The sequence below is a fragment of the Salmo trutta genome, chromosome 26, assembly GCF_901001165.1.
Source record: "Salmo trutta chromosome 26, fSalTru1.1, whole genome shotgun sequence".
In the NCBI taxonomy this organism is placed as follows: Eukaryota; Metazoa; Chordata; class Actinopteri; order Salmoniformes; family Salmonidae; genus Salmo; species Salmo trutta.
The window spans coordinates 1156418-1172538 of record NC_042982.1 but is presented as its reverse complement, the minus strand read 5'-3'; the positions used below and the strand labels follow the sequence as shown (position 1 = coordinate 1172538).

At 44.7% G+C, this 16121-nt stretch overlaps 1 protein-coding gene across 4 annotated transcripts in view; it reads left to right on the top strand.

Annotated features, from left to right (window-relative positions):
- LOC115162856 (protein IWS1 homolog) overlaps nt 1-16121 on the top strand; it is a 39500-nt gene that overhangs the window by 2390 nt on the left and 20989 nt on the right. For 3 of the 4 annotated variants that reach the window (XM_029714298.1, XM_029714302.1, XM_029714299.1), the window contains exons 3-9: nt 1343-2249; nt 10829-10891; nt 11255-11456; nt 13207-13264; nt 15198-15313; nt 15420-15570; nt 15654-15736. In XM_029714298.1, the coding sequence (XP_029570158.1) occupies nt 1343-2249; nt 10829-10891; nt 11255-11456; nt 13207-13264; nt 15198-15313; nt 15420-15570; nt 15654-15736 (1580 nt within the window). The remainder of the gene's footprint in view (nt 1-1342; nt 2250-10828; nt 10892-11254; nt 11457-13206; nt 13265-15197; nt 15314-15419; nt 15571-15653; nt 15737-16121) is intronic. The other variant, XM_029714301.1, reaches the window with a different exon arrangement.

Genomic DNA, 16121 nt, shown 5'->3' with positions numbered 1-16121 from the left:
TACCAGGCCTTAATGCAGCCTGACAGGATGCTCTCTATTGTGCATCTGTAAAAGTGTCTGAGGGTTTTAGGTGAAAAGCCAAATTTCCATAGCCTTCTGAGGTTGAAGAGGTGCTGTTGCGCCTTCACCACACTGTCTGTGTGGGTGGATCATTTCAGTTTGTCCGTGATGTGTACGCCGAGGAACTAAAAACGTTCCACCTTCTCCACGGCTGTCCCGTCGATGTGGATAGTGGGGTGCTCCCTTTGCTGTTTCTTGAAGTCATGATCATCTCCTTTGTTTATTTGACGTTGAGTTTGAGGTTGTTTTGCTGACACCACACTCCGATTGCCCTCACCTCCTCCCTGTAGGCTGTCACGTCATTGTTGGTAATCAAGCCTACTACTGTTGTGTCGTCTGCAAACTTGATGATTGAGTTGGGGGCGTGCATGGCCACGCAGTCATGGGTGAACAGGGAATACAGGAGGGGGCTGAGCACGCACCCTTGTGGGGCCCCAGTGTTGAGGATCAGCAAAGTGGAGATGTTGTTTCCTACCTTCACCACCTGGGGGCGGCCCGTCAGGAAGTCCTGGACCTGTTGAAAAACAAATGACACTCCCACTAAGCGCAAACCAGATGGGATGGCGTATCGCTGCAGAATGCTGTTGTAGCCATGCTGGTTAAATGTGCCTTGAATTCTAAATAAATCACTGACAGTGTCACCAGCAAAGCACCCCACACCACCTCCTCCATGCTTCACAGTAGGAACCACACGTGTACATCATCCGTTCACCTTCTCTGCGTCTCACAAATACACAACGGTTGGAACCAAAAATCTCAATATTTTTAGCTAGGCACACCTGTTAATTAAAATGCATTCCAGGTGACTACCTCATGAAGCTGGTTGTGGGAATGTGCAAAGCTGTCATTAAGGCAAAGGGTGGCTATTTGAAGAATCTCCATTTTTTTTGGTTATTACATGATTCCATATGTGTTATTTCATAGTTTTGAGGTCTTCACTATTATTCTACAATGTAGAAAATAGTAAAAATAAAGAAAAACCCTTGAATGAGTAGGTGTGTCCAAACCATTCACTGGTACTGTAATATCCCACGGCTCTATGCTGACCTTTTTTTGGAAGGAAAAATGTAGGCTCACACAGAAATTTAGGAGCACAATGAAAAATGAGGCAATAAAGCTAGAATCCTTCATTTTTCTAGGGGCACTACATAAAAATGTCAGGTCGAACAGCAAAATATTTAGGAACATATGCAAGTAAAATGGTCACGCTGTAGAGCCTTGTATCCATTCCTAACCATAGACTTATAAAGCGTTTTATATTTCCATTTTTTTTTTTATTCAGGATGAGAATAATGATGGTGAGGGAGCTGCTCGGGCCATGGAGACAAACGGCGTGGCCAGCGGGTCAGACAACAAGGGCCCCAAAGGGGAGGACAGTGACTCTGACGGGGAGGCCCCTAGGCCTGCAGACAGCGATAACGAGGAGTCCCCGCCCAAACGTGGAGGCAGCACCTCCGACATAGAGGAGTCCCCGCCCAAACGTGGAGGCAGCACCTCCGACATAGAGGAGTCCCCGCCCAAACGCGGCGGCAGCACCTCCGACATAGAGGAGTCCCCGCCCAAACGCGGCGGCAGCGCCTCCGACATAGAGGAGTCCCCGCCCAAACGCGGCGGCAGCGCCTCCGACATGGAGGAGTCCCCGCCCAAACGCGGCGGCAGCGCCTCCGACATGGAGGAGTCCCCGCCCAAACGCGGCGGCAGCGCCTCCGACATGGAGGAGTCCCCGCCCAAACGCGGCGGCAGCGCCTCCGACATAGAGGAGTCCCCGCCCAAACGCGGAGGCAGCGCCTCCGACATAGAGGAGTCCCCGCCCAAACGCGGAGGCAGCGCCTCCGACATGGAGGAGTCCCCGCCCAAACGCAGAGGCAGCACCTCCGACATGGAGAAAGAAACTAAACGGGATGCAGCCGGGAGCGACTCTGAGACCGAGAATCAGCCCCCATCCCCAGCCCGGAGCAGACACTCGACTGCACGCAGTGACTCTGAGATTGAGACACACAAAGCGCAGATAGAGTCTGATGGAGAGGAGGGCGGCAAGAATAAAGGGAAGTGGAAGGCTGTAATGCACTCCGACAGTGAGGATGAGGTGGAGGCTCGGCCAGCGAAAACAGCTGCAGGCAGTGACCAGGAGAAGGAGAGTCCCGCAAAACAGGTGGTGGAAGTTAGTGAGGATGACGACGAGATGCCAAGTAGGTGCAATTTACATCAGAGTTGACTCTTGAGAAGTGCACAATCTACTGATCCCTATTCAAATATATTTTCTACTCACTTGCTCTAGATATCGACATGCTCTGGTTTAGTACATACATTCATACTACAACAGTTCCATGTTATTGTTTAAACCAGTGGATCCCAAACTTTTTATAGTCCCGTACCCCTTCCAACATTCAACTTCCAGCTGCGTACCAGGGTCAGCGCACTCTCAAATGTTGTTTTTTGCCATCATTGTTAGCCTGCCAAACACACAGTATACGATACATTTATTAAACATGAGTGTGAGTTTTTGTCACAACCCGGCTCGTGGGAAGTGACAAAGAGCCCTTATAGGACCAGGGCACAAATAATAATATAATAATAATCAATCATTTTGCTCTTTATTTAGCCATCTTACTTATAAAACCTTATTTGTTAAAGAAAAATTGTTAACCACAGGTAAATGAGAAGGGTGAAAGGATGCACATAACTCTGCAATGTTGGGTTGTATTGGAGAGTCTCAGTCTTAAATCATTTTCCACACAGTCTGTGCCTGTATTTAGTTTTCATGTTTCATGCTAGTGAGGGCCGAGAATCCACTCTCACATAGGTACGTGGTTGCACGCATTGCCAAGGCAGGATACTCTGAGCGCAGCCCTATCCAGAAATCTGGCAGTTGCTTCTGACATAAATTCAATTTTCACAGAACCGCTTGTTGCAATTTCGATGAGGCTCTCTTGTTCAGATATCGGTAAGTGGACTGGAGGCAGGGCATGAAAGGGACAACGAATTCAGTTGTACACTGCTCAAAAAAATAAAGGGAACACTTAAACAACACAATGTAACTCCAAGTCAATCACACTTCTGTGAAATCAAACTGTCCACTTAGGAAGCAACACTGATTGACAATAAATGTCACATGCTGTTGTGCAAATGGAATAGACAACAGGTGGAAATTATAAGCAATTAGCAAGACACCCCCAATAAAGGAGTGGTTCTGCAGGTGGGGACCACAGACCACTTCTCAGTTCCTATGCTTCCTGGCTGATGTTTTGGTCACTTTTGAATGCTGGCGGTGCTTTCACTTTAGTGGTAGCATGAGACGGAGTCTACAACCCACACAAGTGGCTCAGGTAGTGCAGCTCATCCAGGATGGCACATCAATGCGAGCTGTGGCAAGAAGGTTTGCTGTGTCTGTCAGCGTAGTGTCCAGAGCATGGAGGCGCTACCAGGAGACAGGCCAGTACATCAGGAGACGTGGAGGAGGCCGTAGGAGGGCAACAATCCAGCAGCAGGACCGCTACCTCCGCCTTTGTGCAAGGAGGAGCAGGAGAAGCACTGCCAGAGCCTTGCAAGATGACCTCCAGCAGGCCACAAATGTGCATGTGTCTGCTCAAACGGTCAGAAACAGACTTCATGAGGGTGGTATGAGGGCCCGACGTCCACAGGTGGGGGTTGTGCTTACAGCCCAACACCGTGCAGGACGTTTGGCATTTGCCAGAGAACACCAAGATTGGCAAATTCGCCACTGGCGCCCTGTGCTCTTCACAGATGAAAGCAGGTTCACACTGAGCACGTGACAGACGTGACAGAGTCTGGAGACGCCGTGGAGAACGTTCTGCTGCCTGCAACATCCTCCAGCATGACCGGTTTGGCGGTGGGTCAGTCATGGTGTGGGGTGGCATTTCTTTGGGGGGCCGCACAGCCCTCCATGTGCTCGCCAGAGGTAGCCTGACTGCCATTAGGTACCGAGATGAGATCCTCAGACCCCTTGTGAGACCATATGCTGGTGCGGTTGGCCCTGGGTTCCTCCTAATGCAAGACAATGCTAGACCTCATGTGGCTGGAGTGTGTCAGCAGTTCCTGCAAGAGGGAAAGCATTGATGCTATGGACTGGCCCGCCCGTTCCCCAGACCTGAATCCAATTGAGCACATCTGGGACATCATGTCTCGCTCCATCTACCAACGTCACGTTGCACCACAGACTGTCCAGGAGTTGGCGGATGCTTTAGTCCAGGTCTGGGAGGAGATCCCTCAGGAGACCATCCGTCACCTCATCAGGAGCATGCCCAGGCGTTGTAGGGAGGTCATACAGGCACGTGGAGGCCACACACACTACTGAGCCTCATTTTGACTTGTTTTAAGGACATTACATCAAAGTTGGATCAGCCTGTAGTGTGGTTTTCCACTTTAATTTTGAGTGTGACTCCAAATCCAGACCTTCATGGGTTGATAAATTGGATTTCCATTGATTATTTTTGTGTGATTTTGTTGTCAGCACATTCAACTATGTAAAGAAAAAAGTATTTAATAAGATTATTTCTTTCATTCAGATCTAGGATGTGTTGTTTAAGTGTTTATTTTTTTGAGCAGTATATTTGTCGTCCGTTTCGGGAGTGAAATCTAATTTTATTAGTGACATGCGCCGAATACAACAGGTGTAGACCTTACAGTGAAATGCTTACTTACGAGCCCTTAACCAACAATGCAATTTCGAAACGATACAGATAAGAGATAAAAGTAACAGCAGTGAAATAACAATAGTGAGACTTTATAGAAGGGGGTACCGATAGAGTCAATGTGCGGGGGCACCAGTTAGTTGAGGGAATATGTACATGTAGGTAGAGTAATTAAAGTGACTATGCATAGATGACAACAGAGAGTAGCAGTGGTGTAAAGAGGGGGTGAGGGGGGTACTGCAAATAGTCTGGGTAGCCATTTGACTAGAGGTTTAGGAGTCTTATGGCTTGAGGGTAGAAACTGTTTAGAAGCCTCTTGGACCTAGACTTGGTGCTCCGGTACTGCTTGCCGTGCGGTAGTAGAGAGAACAGTCTATGACTATGGTGGCTGGAGTCTTTGATAATTTTTAGGACCTTTCTCTGACACTGCCTGATATAGAGGTCCTGGATGGCAGGAAGCTTGGCCCCAGTGATGTACTGGACCGTTCGCACTACCCTCTGTAGTTTCTTGCGGTCGGAGGCTGAGCAGTTGCTATACCAGGCAGTGATGCAACCAGTCAGGATGCTCTCTATGGTGCAGCTCATAGGATCTGAGGACCCATGCCAAATCTTTTCGGTCTCCTGAGGGGAAATAGGTTTTGTCACGCCCTCTTCACGACGGTCTTGATGTGTTTGGACCATGTTAGTTTGTTGGTGATGTGGACACCAAGGAACTTGAAGCTCTCAACCTGCTCCATTACAGCCCCGTCGATGAGAATGGGGGCGTGCTCGGTCCTCTTTTTCCTGTAGTCCACAATCTTCTCTTTTGTCTTGACCACGTTGAGAGGGAGGTTGTTGTCCTGGCACCACACTGCCAGGTCTCTGACCACCTCCCTTTAGGATTTTTCGTCGTTGTCGGTGATCAGGTCTACAACTGTTGTCATTGGCAAATGTAATGATGGTGTTGGAGTCGTGCCTGGCCGTGCAGTCATAAGTGAATGGGGAGTAAATTTTTTACATTTACATTTTAGTCATTTAGCAGACGCTCTTATCCAGAGCAACTTACAGTAGTGAATGCATACATTCCATACATTTATTTTTTATTTTCTTCTCCGTACTGGAGGGGACTGAGCACGCACCCCTGAGGGGCCCCTGTGTTGAGGATCAACGTGGTGGATGTGTTACCTACCCTTACCACCTGGTGGTCGGCCTGTCAGGAAGTCCAAGATCCAGTTGTAGAGGGACATGTTTTGTCCCAGGGACCTTAGCTTATTGGTGTTGAACGCTGAGCTGTAATCAATGAATAGCATTCTCACATAGGTGTTCCTTTTGTCCAGGTGGGAAAGGGCAGTGTGGAGTGCAATAGGGATTGCATCATCTGTGGATCTGTTGGAGTGGGTCTAAGGTTTCTGGGATGATGGTGTTGTGAGCTATGACCAGCCTTTCAAGGCACTTCATGGCTACAGACGTTAGTGCTATGGGTCGGTAGGCATTTAGGCAGGTTACATTAGTGTTCTTGAGCACAGGGACTATGGTGGTCTGCTTAAAACATGTTGGTATTACAGACTGGGACAGCGAGCGGTTGAAAATGTCAGTGAAGACACTGGCCAGTTGGTCAGCGCATACTCTCAGTACACGTCCTGGTAATCCGTCTGGCCCTGCGGCCTTGTGAATGTTGACCTGTTTGAAGGTCTTACTCACATCGGCTGCGGTAAAGCGTGTTCACACAGTCTTCCGGAACAGCTGGTGCTCTCATGCATGTTTCAGTGTTATTTGCCTCGAAGCGAGCATAGAAGTAGTTTAGCTCGTCTGGTAGGCTTGTGTCACTGGGCAGCTCTCGGCTGTGCTTCCCTTTTGAGGTCTGTAATGGTTTGCAAGCCCTGCCACATCCGACGAGCGTCAATGCCGTTGTAGTACGATTCGATCTTAGCCCTGTATTGACGCTTTGCCTGTTTTGATGGTTCGTCGGAGGGCATGGCGGGATTTCTTATAAGCTTCCGGCCGGGTTAGAGTCCCACTCCTTGAAAGCGGCAGCTCTAGCCTTTAGCCCAGTGCGGATGCTGCCTGTAATCCATGGCTTCTGGTTGGGGTATGTACGTACAGTCACTGTGGGGACGACGCCAATGACAGATGTGGTGTACTCCGCAATGCCATCGGAGGAATCAGGGAACATATTCCCGTCTGCTAGCGAAACAGTCCTGTAGCTTAGCATCTGCTTCCTCTGACCACTTTTTTTTATTGATCTAGTCACTGGTGCTTCCTGCTTTAATTGTTGCTTGTAAGCAGGAATCTGGAGGATTAAATTATGGGCAGATTTACTAAATAGAGAGCGAGGGAGAGCTTTATATGTGTCTGTGTGTGGAGTATAGGTGGTCCAGAGCTCTTTTTCCTCTGGTTGCACATTTAACCTCTCTCGGGTATGTGGGACGATTTCGTCCCACCTACGTAACAGCCACTGAAATTCCAGTGGCGCGATTTTTGAATCGTTAGAAATACTATTACTTCAATTTCTCAAACATATGACTATTTTACAGCTATTTAAAGACAAGAATCTCGTTAATCTAACCCCACTGTCCGATTTCAAAAAGGCTTTACAACGAAAGCAAAACATTAGATTATGTCAGCAGAGTGCCCAGCCAGAAAAAATCAGACAGCCATTTTTCAAGCTAGCATATAATGTCACAAAAACCCAAACCACAGCTAAATGCAGCACTAACCTTTGATGATCTTCATCAGATGACACACCTAGGACATTGTGTTATACAATACATGCATGTCTGTTCAATCAAGTTCATATTTATATCAAAAAACAGCTTTTTGCATTAGCATGTGACGTTCAGAAAACGCATAACCCCCGGCAAACTTCCGTTGAATTTACTAACAGTTTGCTAAATTACTCACGATAAACGTTCACAAAAAGCATAACAATTATTTTAAGAATTATAGATACATTACTCCTCTATGCACTCGATATGTCCGATTTTAAAATAGCTTTTCGGATGAAGCACATTTTGCAATAATCTAAGTACATAGCCCGGCATTACAGGGCTAGCTATTTAGATACCCACCCAGGTCAGCATCCACCAAAATCACATTTCCTATAAGAAAAATGTTCTTACCTTGCTTGTTCTTCATCAGAATACACTGCCAGGACTTCTACTTCAATAACAAATGTTGGTTTGGTCCCAAATAATCCATCGTTATATCCAAACAGCGACGTTTTGTTCGTGAGTTCTAGAATGCTTCTTCACGGTCTCGCGCATGGCGCATTGGCGTGTCAAAAATGTCTAAATATTCCATTACCGTACTTCGAAGCATGTCAACCGCTGTTTAAAACCAATTTTTATGCCATTCAACTCGTAGATTAGTGATAATATTCCGACCGGGAGTATGCATTGAGCCTAAACAGCCGAATAAAATTTCTCCTCAGAAGCGACTCATGCACGCGCATCATTCAAAGGTCCTCTGAGCATCCACTTACAAAAGGCGATGATCTGTTTCAACCTGAGGCTCCCTCGTAAACCTTCAGTTATTTTGCGGGCTCTGAGAGCCTATTGGAGCCCTGGGAATTGTCACGTTACAGCTAAGATCCTTACTTTTCAATAAAAAGATGCAAGACGCACGACTCCTTGTCAGACAGGGTACTTCCTGCTTGAAACCTTGTCAGGTTTTTGCCTGCCATAGGAGTTCTGTTATACTCACAGACACCATTCAAACAGTTTTAGAAAATTCAGAGTGTTTTCTATCCAAACCTGAACAATAATATGCATATTCTAGCTTCTGAGTTGGTGTAGGAGGCAGTTAAAAATGGGAACATATTTTTTCCAAAATTCTCAATACTGCCCCCTACCCCAAACAGGTTAACATGCTGATAGAAATTTAAAATGCTAACTAAATGCTAAAGAGCGCATTGTGAAAATGTTATACAGTCTCTGACCTAAACTATTTTCAGGACAGACATTTCAGCACACAAGAAAAATTAGACCGCAAGGCCCTTGATCCAGGAGGGTATTCTCTGCTGTTAAGGCAAAGCTTGATGTTGGAAGAGGCTAACCTCTTAGCTAGATAACTAACTAGCTACTAAATTAGCAAACCAAATGCACAACTGCAGAGAATTTATCACATTTTAGACAGTTAACTGGTAACCCATGGGCTTAAAGGGTACGTTCAGTACCCATTAAGCCCGGTCCGGACTTTATCAAATAGTCACATTTTATCAAATAGTTTTTTCTTATAAAAAAATGTAAAGTCATAAGTTCCATCTTTCATTTTATATCCACTATTCTTAAAAAATGAGGGGAGTATATGTTAGAATTAATAAACAATGCCATGCTGGTGGGTGGTACCATTAAAATAAAACCCAGCCCTGAAATGAAACGTAGGCGGAAATACATTTGCTTTGACTAAAACGATTACTTATTGACTTGCATTGTTGTGCATCATCATGGGTAAGCTCTGGCCGTCGTCTTTCAGAGGATTTCTACTGCTGTGGGCATTTAGCATATGAGTTTATCGGGCCGTGGGACCCCAAACCAATTAATCTCCAGTTCACTTTTCTTTTGCTCATATTACTTCATTTCTTGCCTAATTTTTTTTTGCATTTTGTGACAATTGATGTGTTCTCTCCTTCAGTGTCGAACTAAGCATGTAACTTCGTAAAGGCTGACCCCATTTAGTCGACTGGTCGATTGTTTGGTCCATAGGCTGTTGGTCGACCAAGATTTTTGTCAAGCGTATCTATCCTATCCTATCTATCTGCAAAAAAAGAAAAGTCCTCTCACTGTCAACTGCGTTTATTTTCAGCAAACTTAACGTGTAAATATTTGAATGAACATAAGATTCAACAACTGAGACATTAACTGAACAAGTTCCACAGACATGTTACTAACAGGCCGCCAGCTGCATTAAGTACTGCAGTGCATCTCCTCCTCATGGACTGCACCACATTTGCCAGTTCTTGCTGTGAGAGGCACCTGCGAGTTTCCGGACATTTCTGGGGGGAATGGCCCTAGCCCTCACCCTCCGATCCAACAGGTCCCAGACGTGCTCAATGGGATTGAGATCCGGGCTCTTCGCAGGCCATGGCAGAACACTGACATTCCTGTCTTGCAGGAAATCACGCACAGAACGAGCAGTATGGCTGGTGGCATTGTCATGCTGGAGGGTCATGTCAGGATGAGCCTACGGGAAGGGTACCACATGAGGGAGGATGTCTTCCCTGTAACGCACAGTGTTGAGATTGCCTGCAATGACAACAAGCTCAGTCTGATGATGCTGTGACACACCGCCCCAGACCATGATGGACCGACCCTCCACCTCCAAATCGATCCCGCTCCAGAGTACAGGCCTCGATGTAACGCTCATTCCTTAGACGATAAACGTGTATCCGACCATCACCCATGGTGAGACAAAACCGCGACTCATCAGTGAAGAGCACTTTTTGCCAGTCTTGTCTGGTCCAGCGACAATGGGTTTGTGCCCATAGGCGACGTTGTTGCCGGTGGTGTCTGGTGAGGACCTGCCTTACAACAGGCCCTGCCTTACAACTCAGTCCAGCCTCTCTCAGCCTATTGCAGAGTCTGAGCACTGATGGAGGGATTGTGCGTTCCTGGTGTAACTCGGGCAGTTGTTGTTGCCATCCTGTACCTGTCCCGCAGGTGTGATGTTCAGATGTACCGATCCTGTGCAGGTGTTATTACACGTGGTCTGCCACTGCGAGGACTATCAGCTGCCCGTCCTGTCTCCCTGTAGCACTGTCTTAGGCGTCTCACAGTCCTCATGCCTCCTTGCAGGATGTCTAAGGCAGATGAGCAGGGACCCTGGGCATCTTTCTTTTAGTGTTTTTCAGAGTCAGTAGAAAGGCCTCTTTAGTGTCCTAAGTTTTTATAACTGTGACCTTAATTGCCTACCGTCTGTAAGCTGTTAGTGTCTTAACAACCGTTCCACAGGTGCATGTTCATTAGTTATGGTTCATTGAACAAGCATGGGAAACAGTGTTTAAACCATTTACATGTATTTTTACGAATTATCTTTGAAAGACAGGGTCCTGAAAAGGGGACATTTCTTTTTCTGCTGAGTTTAACTCCATGTATCTGTTGGTATGTTAATGTGATTTTGATATCTATGTACTGTTACAGTGAAGAGGAAGAAAGCCATCCTGTCAGACAGTGAAGGTGAGGAGGAGAAGGCTGATGAACCAGGTAATATGACAGACCGGCAGCTGGGCATGTGCAGTTGGGTGGCTCTAGTCAAAAGTAATGTACTGTATGGGGAATAGGTTGCCATTTATGAGGCACACCTTATCTTGAAGTCTATGATGGTTAGCTAGTGTGTGGTGATTAGGGCTGCATCTTAAATGACCCCCTATTTCTTACATAGTGTACACTACACTGTAGTGTCTTAGGTCTGTGATTTTTTTTTTATTGACATGCTCTGTTGGCTAAGTCTCACTTGTAAGAGTGGTCTTCTCACCTCAATTGGACTTCATGGTTAAATCATGTAAAATAGTTTTGGTCAGAGCCGTGGGGCTGAGGATGATAATGATGGTGACTCCTCTTCCTCAGTGGTGAAGAAGAGCCGAGCTTTGTCTGACGATGACAACTCCGACAGTGACGCAGGCTCGGAGGCGCCTGACAAAACCATGGCCAAACTGCGGGAACTGGGCTCAGAAAGCGAAGACGAGGATGATGGACAGAAGGTGGAAGGAGGGAAGAAGGACGAGAAAACACTGTTTGGTAGCGACAGTGATTCAGGCGATGAGGAAGAGTAAGTATTCCGATCCCCCTCTCCGCCACACACACTCCTTTTTAGTTTGAGTTATGATTTTCCTTACACAAATTACAATTTTGTTGTTTACTTTCGTTTTTATGCGCTTTGAGATTCTTTCTTTAAGGAAAGTAGTAGTAGTATTTTTATTGTGGAACTTGACATAAATCCAATCAAATGCTTCGTAAACAACAGGTGTAGACTAACAGGGAAATGGTTACTTATGGGTCCCTTTCCAACAATACAGAGTTACAGATTGCAAAAAATGATATTGAAATAGTGACACAAGGAATAAATACTTAGTGAATAACAATGAGTAAAAATAACACTTACAAGTACCGAGTCAATGTGCTGGGGTATGAAGTAGCTATGTACAGTGCATTTGGAAAGTATTCAGACCCCTTGACATTTTCCAAATTTTGTTACGTTACAGCCTTTTTCTAAAATGGATTAATGTTTTTTTTCCCTCATCAATCAACACACAATGCCCCAAAGCAAAAATATTTCAGTTGTATTTATTTTATTTTTTTAACTATCACGTTTACGTAACTATTCAGACCCTTTACTCAGTACTTTGTTGAAGCACCTTTGGCAGCTATTACAGCCTCAAGTCTTCTTGGGTATGATGCTACAAGCTTGGCACAACTCTATTTGAGGAGTTTCTCCCATTCTTCTCTGCAGATCCTCTCAAGCTCTGTCAGGTTGGATGGGGAGCATCGCTGCACAGATATTTTTAGGTTTCTCCAGAGATGTTCGAACAAGTTCAAGTCCTGGCTGTGGCTGGGCCACTCGAGGACTTTGAGACATGTCCCCAAGCCACTCCTGTGTAGTCTTGGCTGTGTGCTTAAGGTCGTTTTCCTATTGGAAGGTGAACCTTCGCCTCAATCTGAGGTCCTGAGCGCTCCAGAGCAGGTTTTCATCAAGGATCTCACTGTACTTTCCTCCGTTCATCTTTCCCTCGATCCTGACTAGTCCCCCAGTCCCTGCCGCTGAAAAACATCCCCACAGCATGATGCTGCCGCCACCATGCTTCACCGTAGGGATGGTGCCTACTCCTCCTGATGTGACGCTTGGCATTCTGGCCAAAGAGTTCAATGTTGGTTTCACCAGACCAGATAATTTTGTTTCTCATGGTCAGAGTCCTTTAGGTGCCTTTTGCCAAAAACTCCAAGCAGGCCTTCTCCCCCGATTATTCAGTTTGGACGGGCGGCCAGCTCTTGGAAGAGGCTTGGTGGTTCCAAACTTCTTCAATTTAATAATGATGGAGGCCACTGTGTTCTTGGGGACCTTCAATGCTGCAGACATTTTTCGGTACCCTTCCTCAGATCTGTGACACAATCCTGTCTCGGAGCTCTACGGACAATTCCTTTGACCTCTTACATGCACTGTCAACTGTGGGATCTTATATAGACAGGTGTGCCTTTCCAAATCATTTCCAATAAGTTGAATTTTCCAACGGTGGACACCAATCAAGTTGTAGAAACACCTCAAGGATGATCAATGGAAACAGGATGCACCTGAACTCAATTTCAAGAATCATAGCAAAGGGTCTGAATACTGTTTTTGCGTTGTCATTATGGGATATTGTGTGTAGAATGATGAGGGAAAAATGTATTTAATCCATTTTAGAATAAGGCTGTAACGTAACAAAATGTGGAAAAAGTGAAGGTCTGAATACTTTCCGAATTCACTGTATGTACTGAAAGGATGTGTGTGTTGTAGTCATTATGGTATGTTCTCTTTCGTATAGGAAAATGATTGCAGACATTTTTGGTGACTCTGGCGATGAAGAGGGGGAAGAGTTTACGGTGAGTTGTACAAATCAAATTTTATTCGACACATGCTTCATGAACAACAGTGAAATGCTTACTTACGGTATCTTCCCAAAAATGCAGAGAGAAAGAAAATAGAGAAATAATAGCAAAGTAATAATACATACACAGTAAGTAACGATAACTTTGCAATATACAAATATACACGTGGTACCAGTACCAAGTCTGTGCAGGGGTATGAGGTAGATCCAGTGCCTTCAGAAAGTAGTCAAACTCCTTGACTTTTTTCACTTTTTGTTGTTACAAAATGGGATTAAAATGGATAGATTTTTTTTTTTAATCCACACAAAATACTATGACAAAGTGAAAGAAATGATATATTTTTTAAAAATATTGAGAAATAAAACACAAATATACAGTATCTTGATTAGATACATGTCAGAATCACCTTTTGGTAGGGATTAAAGCTGAGTCTTTTGGGTAAGTCTCTTAGAGCTTTGCACACCTGGATTGTATAATATTAGCTTTTTTTTTTACTCTTGTTGATCATTGCTAGACAGCCATTTTCAAGCCTTACCATAGATTTTCAAGCCAATTAAAGTCAAAACGGTAACTATACCACTCAGGAACATTTGTCATCTTGGTAAGCAACTCCAGTGTATATTTGGCCTTGTGCTTTAGGTTATTGTCCTGCTGAAAGGTGAATTTGTCTCCCAGTGTCTGTTGGAAAGCAGACTGAACCAATTTTTTTTTTTTTGATTTTGCCTGTGCTTAGCTCTATTACGTTTCATTTCATCCCCCCAAAAAAACTCCCTAGTCCTTGCCGATGAAGAGCATACCCATAACATGACGCAGCCACCACCATGCTTGAAAGTATGAAGATTGGTACTCAGTGATGATAGATTTGCCCCAAAAATAATGCTTTGTATTCAGGACAAAAAGTGAATTTCTTTGCCATAGTTTTTGCAGTATTACTGCCTTAGTGCAAACAATTTTTGGAATATTTTTATTCTGTACAGGCTTCCTTTTCACTTTGTCATTTAGGTTAGTATTGTGGAGTAACTACAATGTTGTTGATCCATCCTCAATTTTGGAATATTTTTATTCTGTACAGGCTTCCTTTTCACTTTGTCATTTAGGTTAGTATTGTGGAGTAACTACAATGTTGTTGATCCATCCTCAATTTTATTCCTATCACAGCCATTAAACTCTTTGTAGTGACTGGGTGTATTGATACACCATTCAAAGCATCATTTATAACTGACATGCACTGTCAACTGTGGGACCTTTTTATATAAAAAGGTGTGCCTTTCCAAATCCAATTCATAGAATTTACCACAGGTGGACACCAATCAAGTTGTAGAAACATCTCAAGGGTGATCAACGGAAACAGGATGCACCTGAGTAAAAAGGGTCTGAATATTTATGTGAATAAGGTATTTCTGTTTTTAGTTAATAAATGTGCAAAAGTGTATTAAGTTTTTGCTTTGTCTTTATGGGGTATTGTGTGTAGATTGAGTTTTATTTGAATCCATTTTAGAATAAGGCTGTAACGTAACAAAATGTGGAAAAAGTGAAGTGGTCTGAATACTTTCCCGACTGCACTGTAAGTTTGGTTGAAGATTGGAGCAAGCCCATTAAAAACACTTAGAATTAATTTGTTGCCAGCCTGGGGTCATGCACTCAACATAACATATTTACCCTAGAACCTTTATTATTCAGTAACATCAAATACCGCTATAACGTCAAAAATTTGAAAAACACAGTGAAAAGGTCAAACTACCATATCCAGTCCTTTCAGATCTGTGAACACCAAGGGTCGGTTTCCCCAATCATAGATCAAGCTTAATGTGTCTGGGAAACCGCCACCAAAGGTTTAGGGACTCTCGGGGAATTGTCTAGACACCGAAACTATACCGCATCTGATTCCCGTTCCCTATGGCTGACATTGTTGTTTCTGCACCAATAGGGTTTCAATCAGGAGGATCTGGAGGGGGATAAGAGACAATCTCAGGCCTCTGCAAAGAATGCAATGGCAGATGACTCTGATTCTGATGAGGGTGTGGACAGGGGTGGTGGCCAAGAGTGAGTATCTCATGTATCTCTGTCAATGTTTTCAATCAGTCGATTTCCACTTGCCACTATACTTTCATTCTATAGTGGAGGCATGGCTGACTCTGTTTCTATTCAGCACCAGTTTCATGTCGGACTTTGACGTAATGCTGGCTCGTAAGAAGGCCCAGAGCGGGAAGCGACGACGGAACCGCGATGGGGGAACATTCATCAGTGATGCTGATGATGTGGTCAGCGCTATGATCACCAAGATGACAGAAGCTGCAGAGGTGATGTTCAGGCCCCAAAATGTGTATTCTGTCATAGGTCTTCACAATGCTGGTGTGGGTGTACCATTCTATGTGATTTACAGGAGGACAGAACACTGAACGCTCAGAAGAAGCCAGCCTTAAAAAAGCTGACCCTCCTCCCAACTGTAGTTATGCACCTGAAAAAGTGAGTCCATCCATGGCTCTCAATACTACCACAAGCCTAGTCTATAGACACTGAGTGTCGAAAGTATTAGGAACATCTGCTCTTTCCACGACAGACTGACTAGGTGAAAGCTATGATCCCTTATGGATGTCACTTGTTAAGTCCGCTTCAATCTGTAGATCAGGGGTTCTTAAACTTTTTCACCCTGGAACCCAAATGAGAAATTCTCATTTCCTGGGACCCAAGCTTAGGAACGTATGAAACTATACGTAAATATTTTTACATTTCATTGCCCTTATGCCTAAAACAAATGCAATATAGACAAAAACGAATAACAATGAAATTAAATAGCCATATCAATAGCTAATCATGTTTATTTTCCCCCATTAAAAACGCTTACATATCT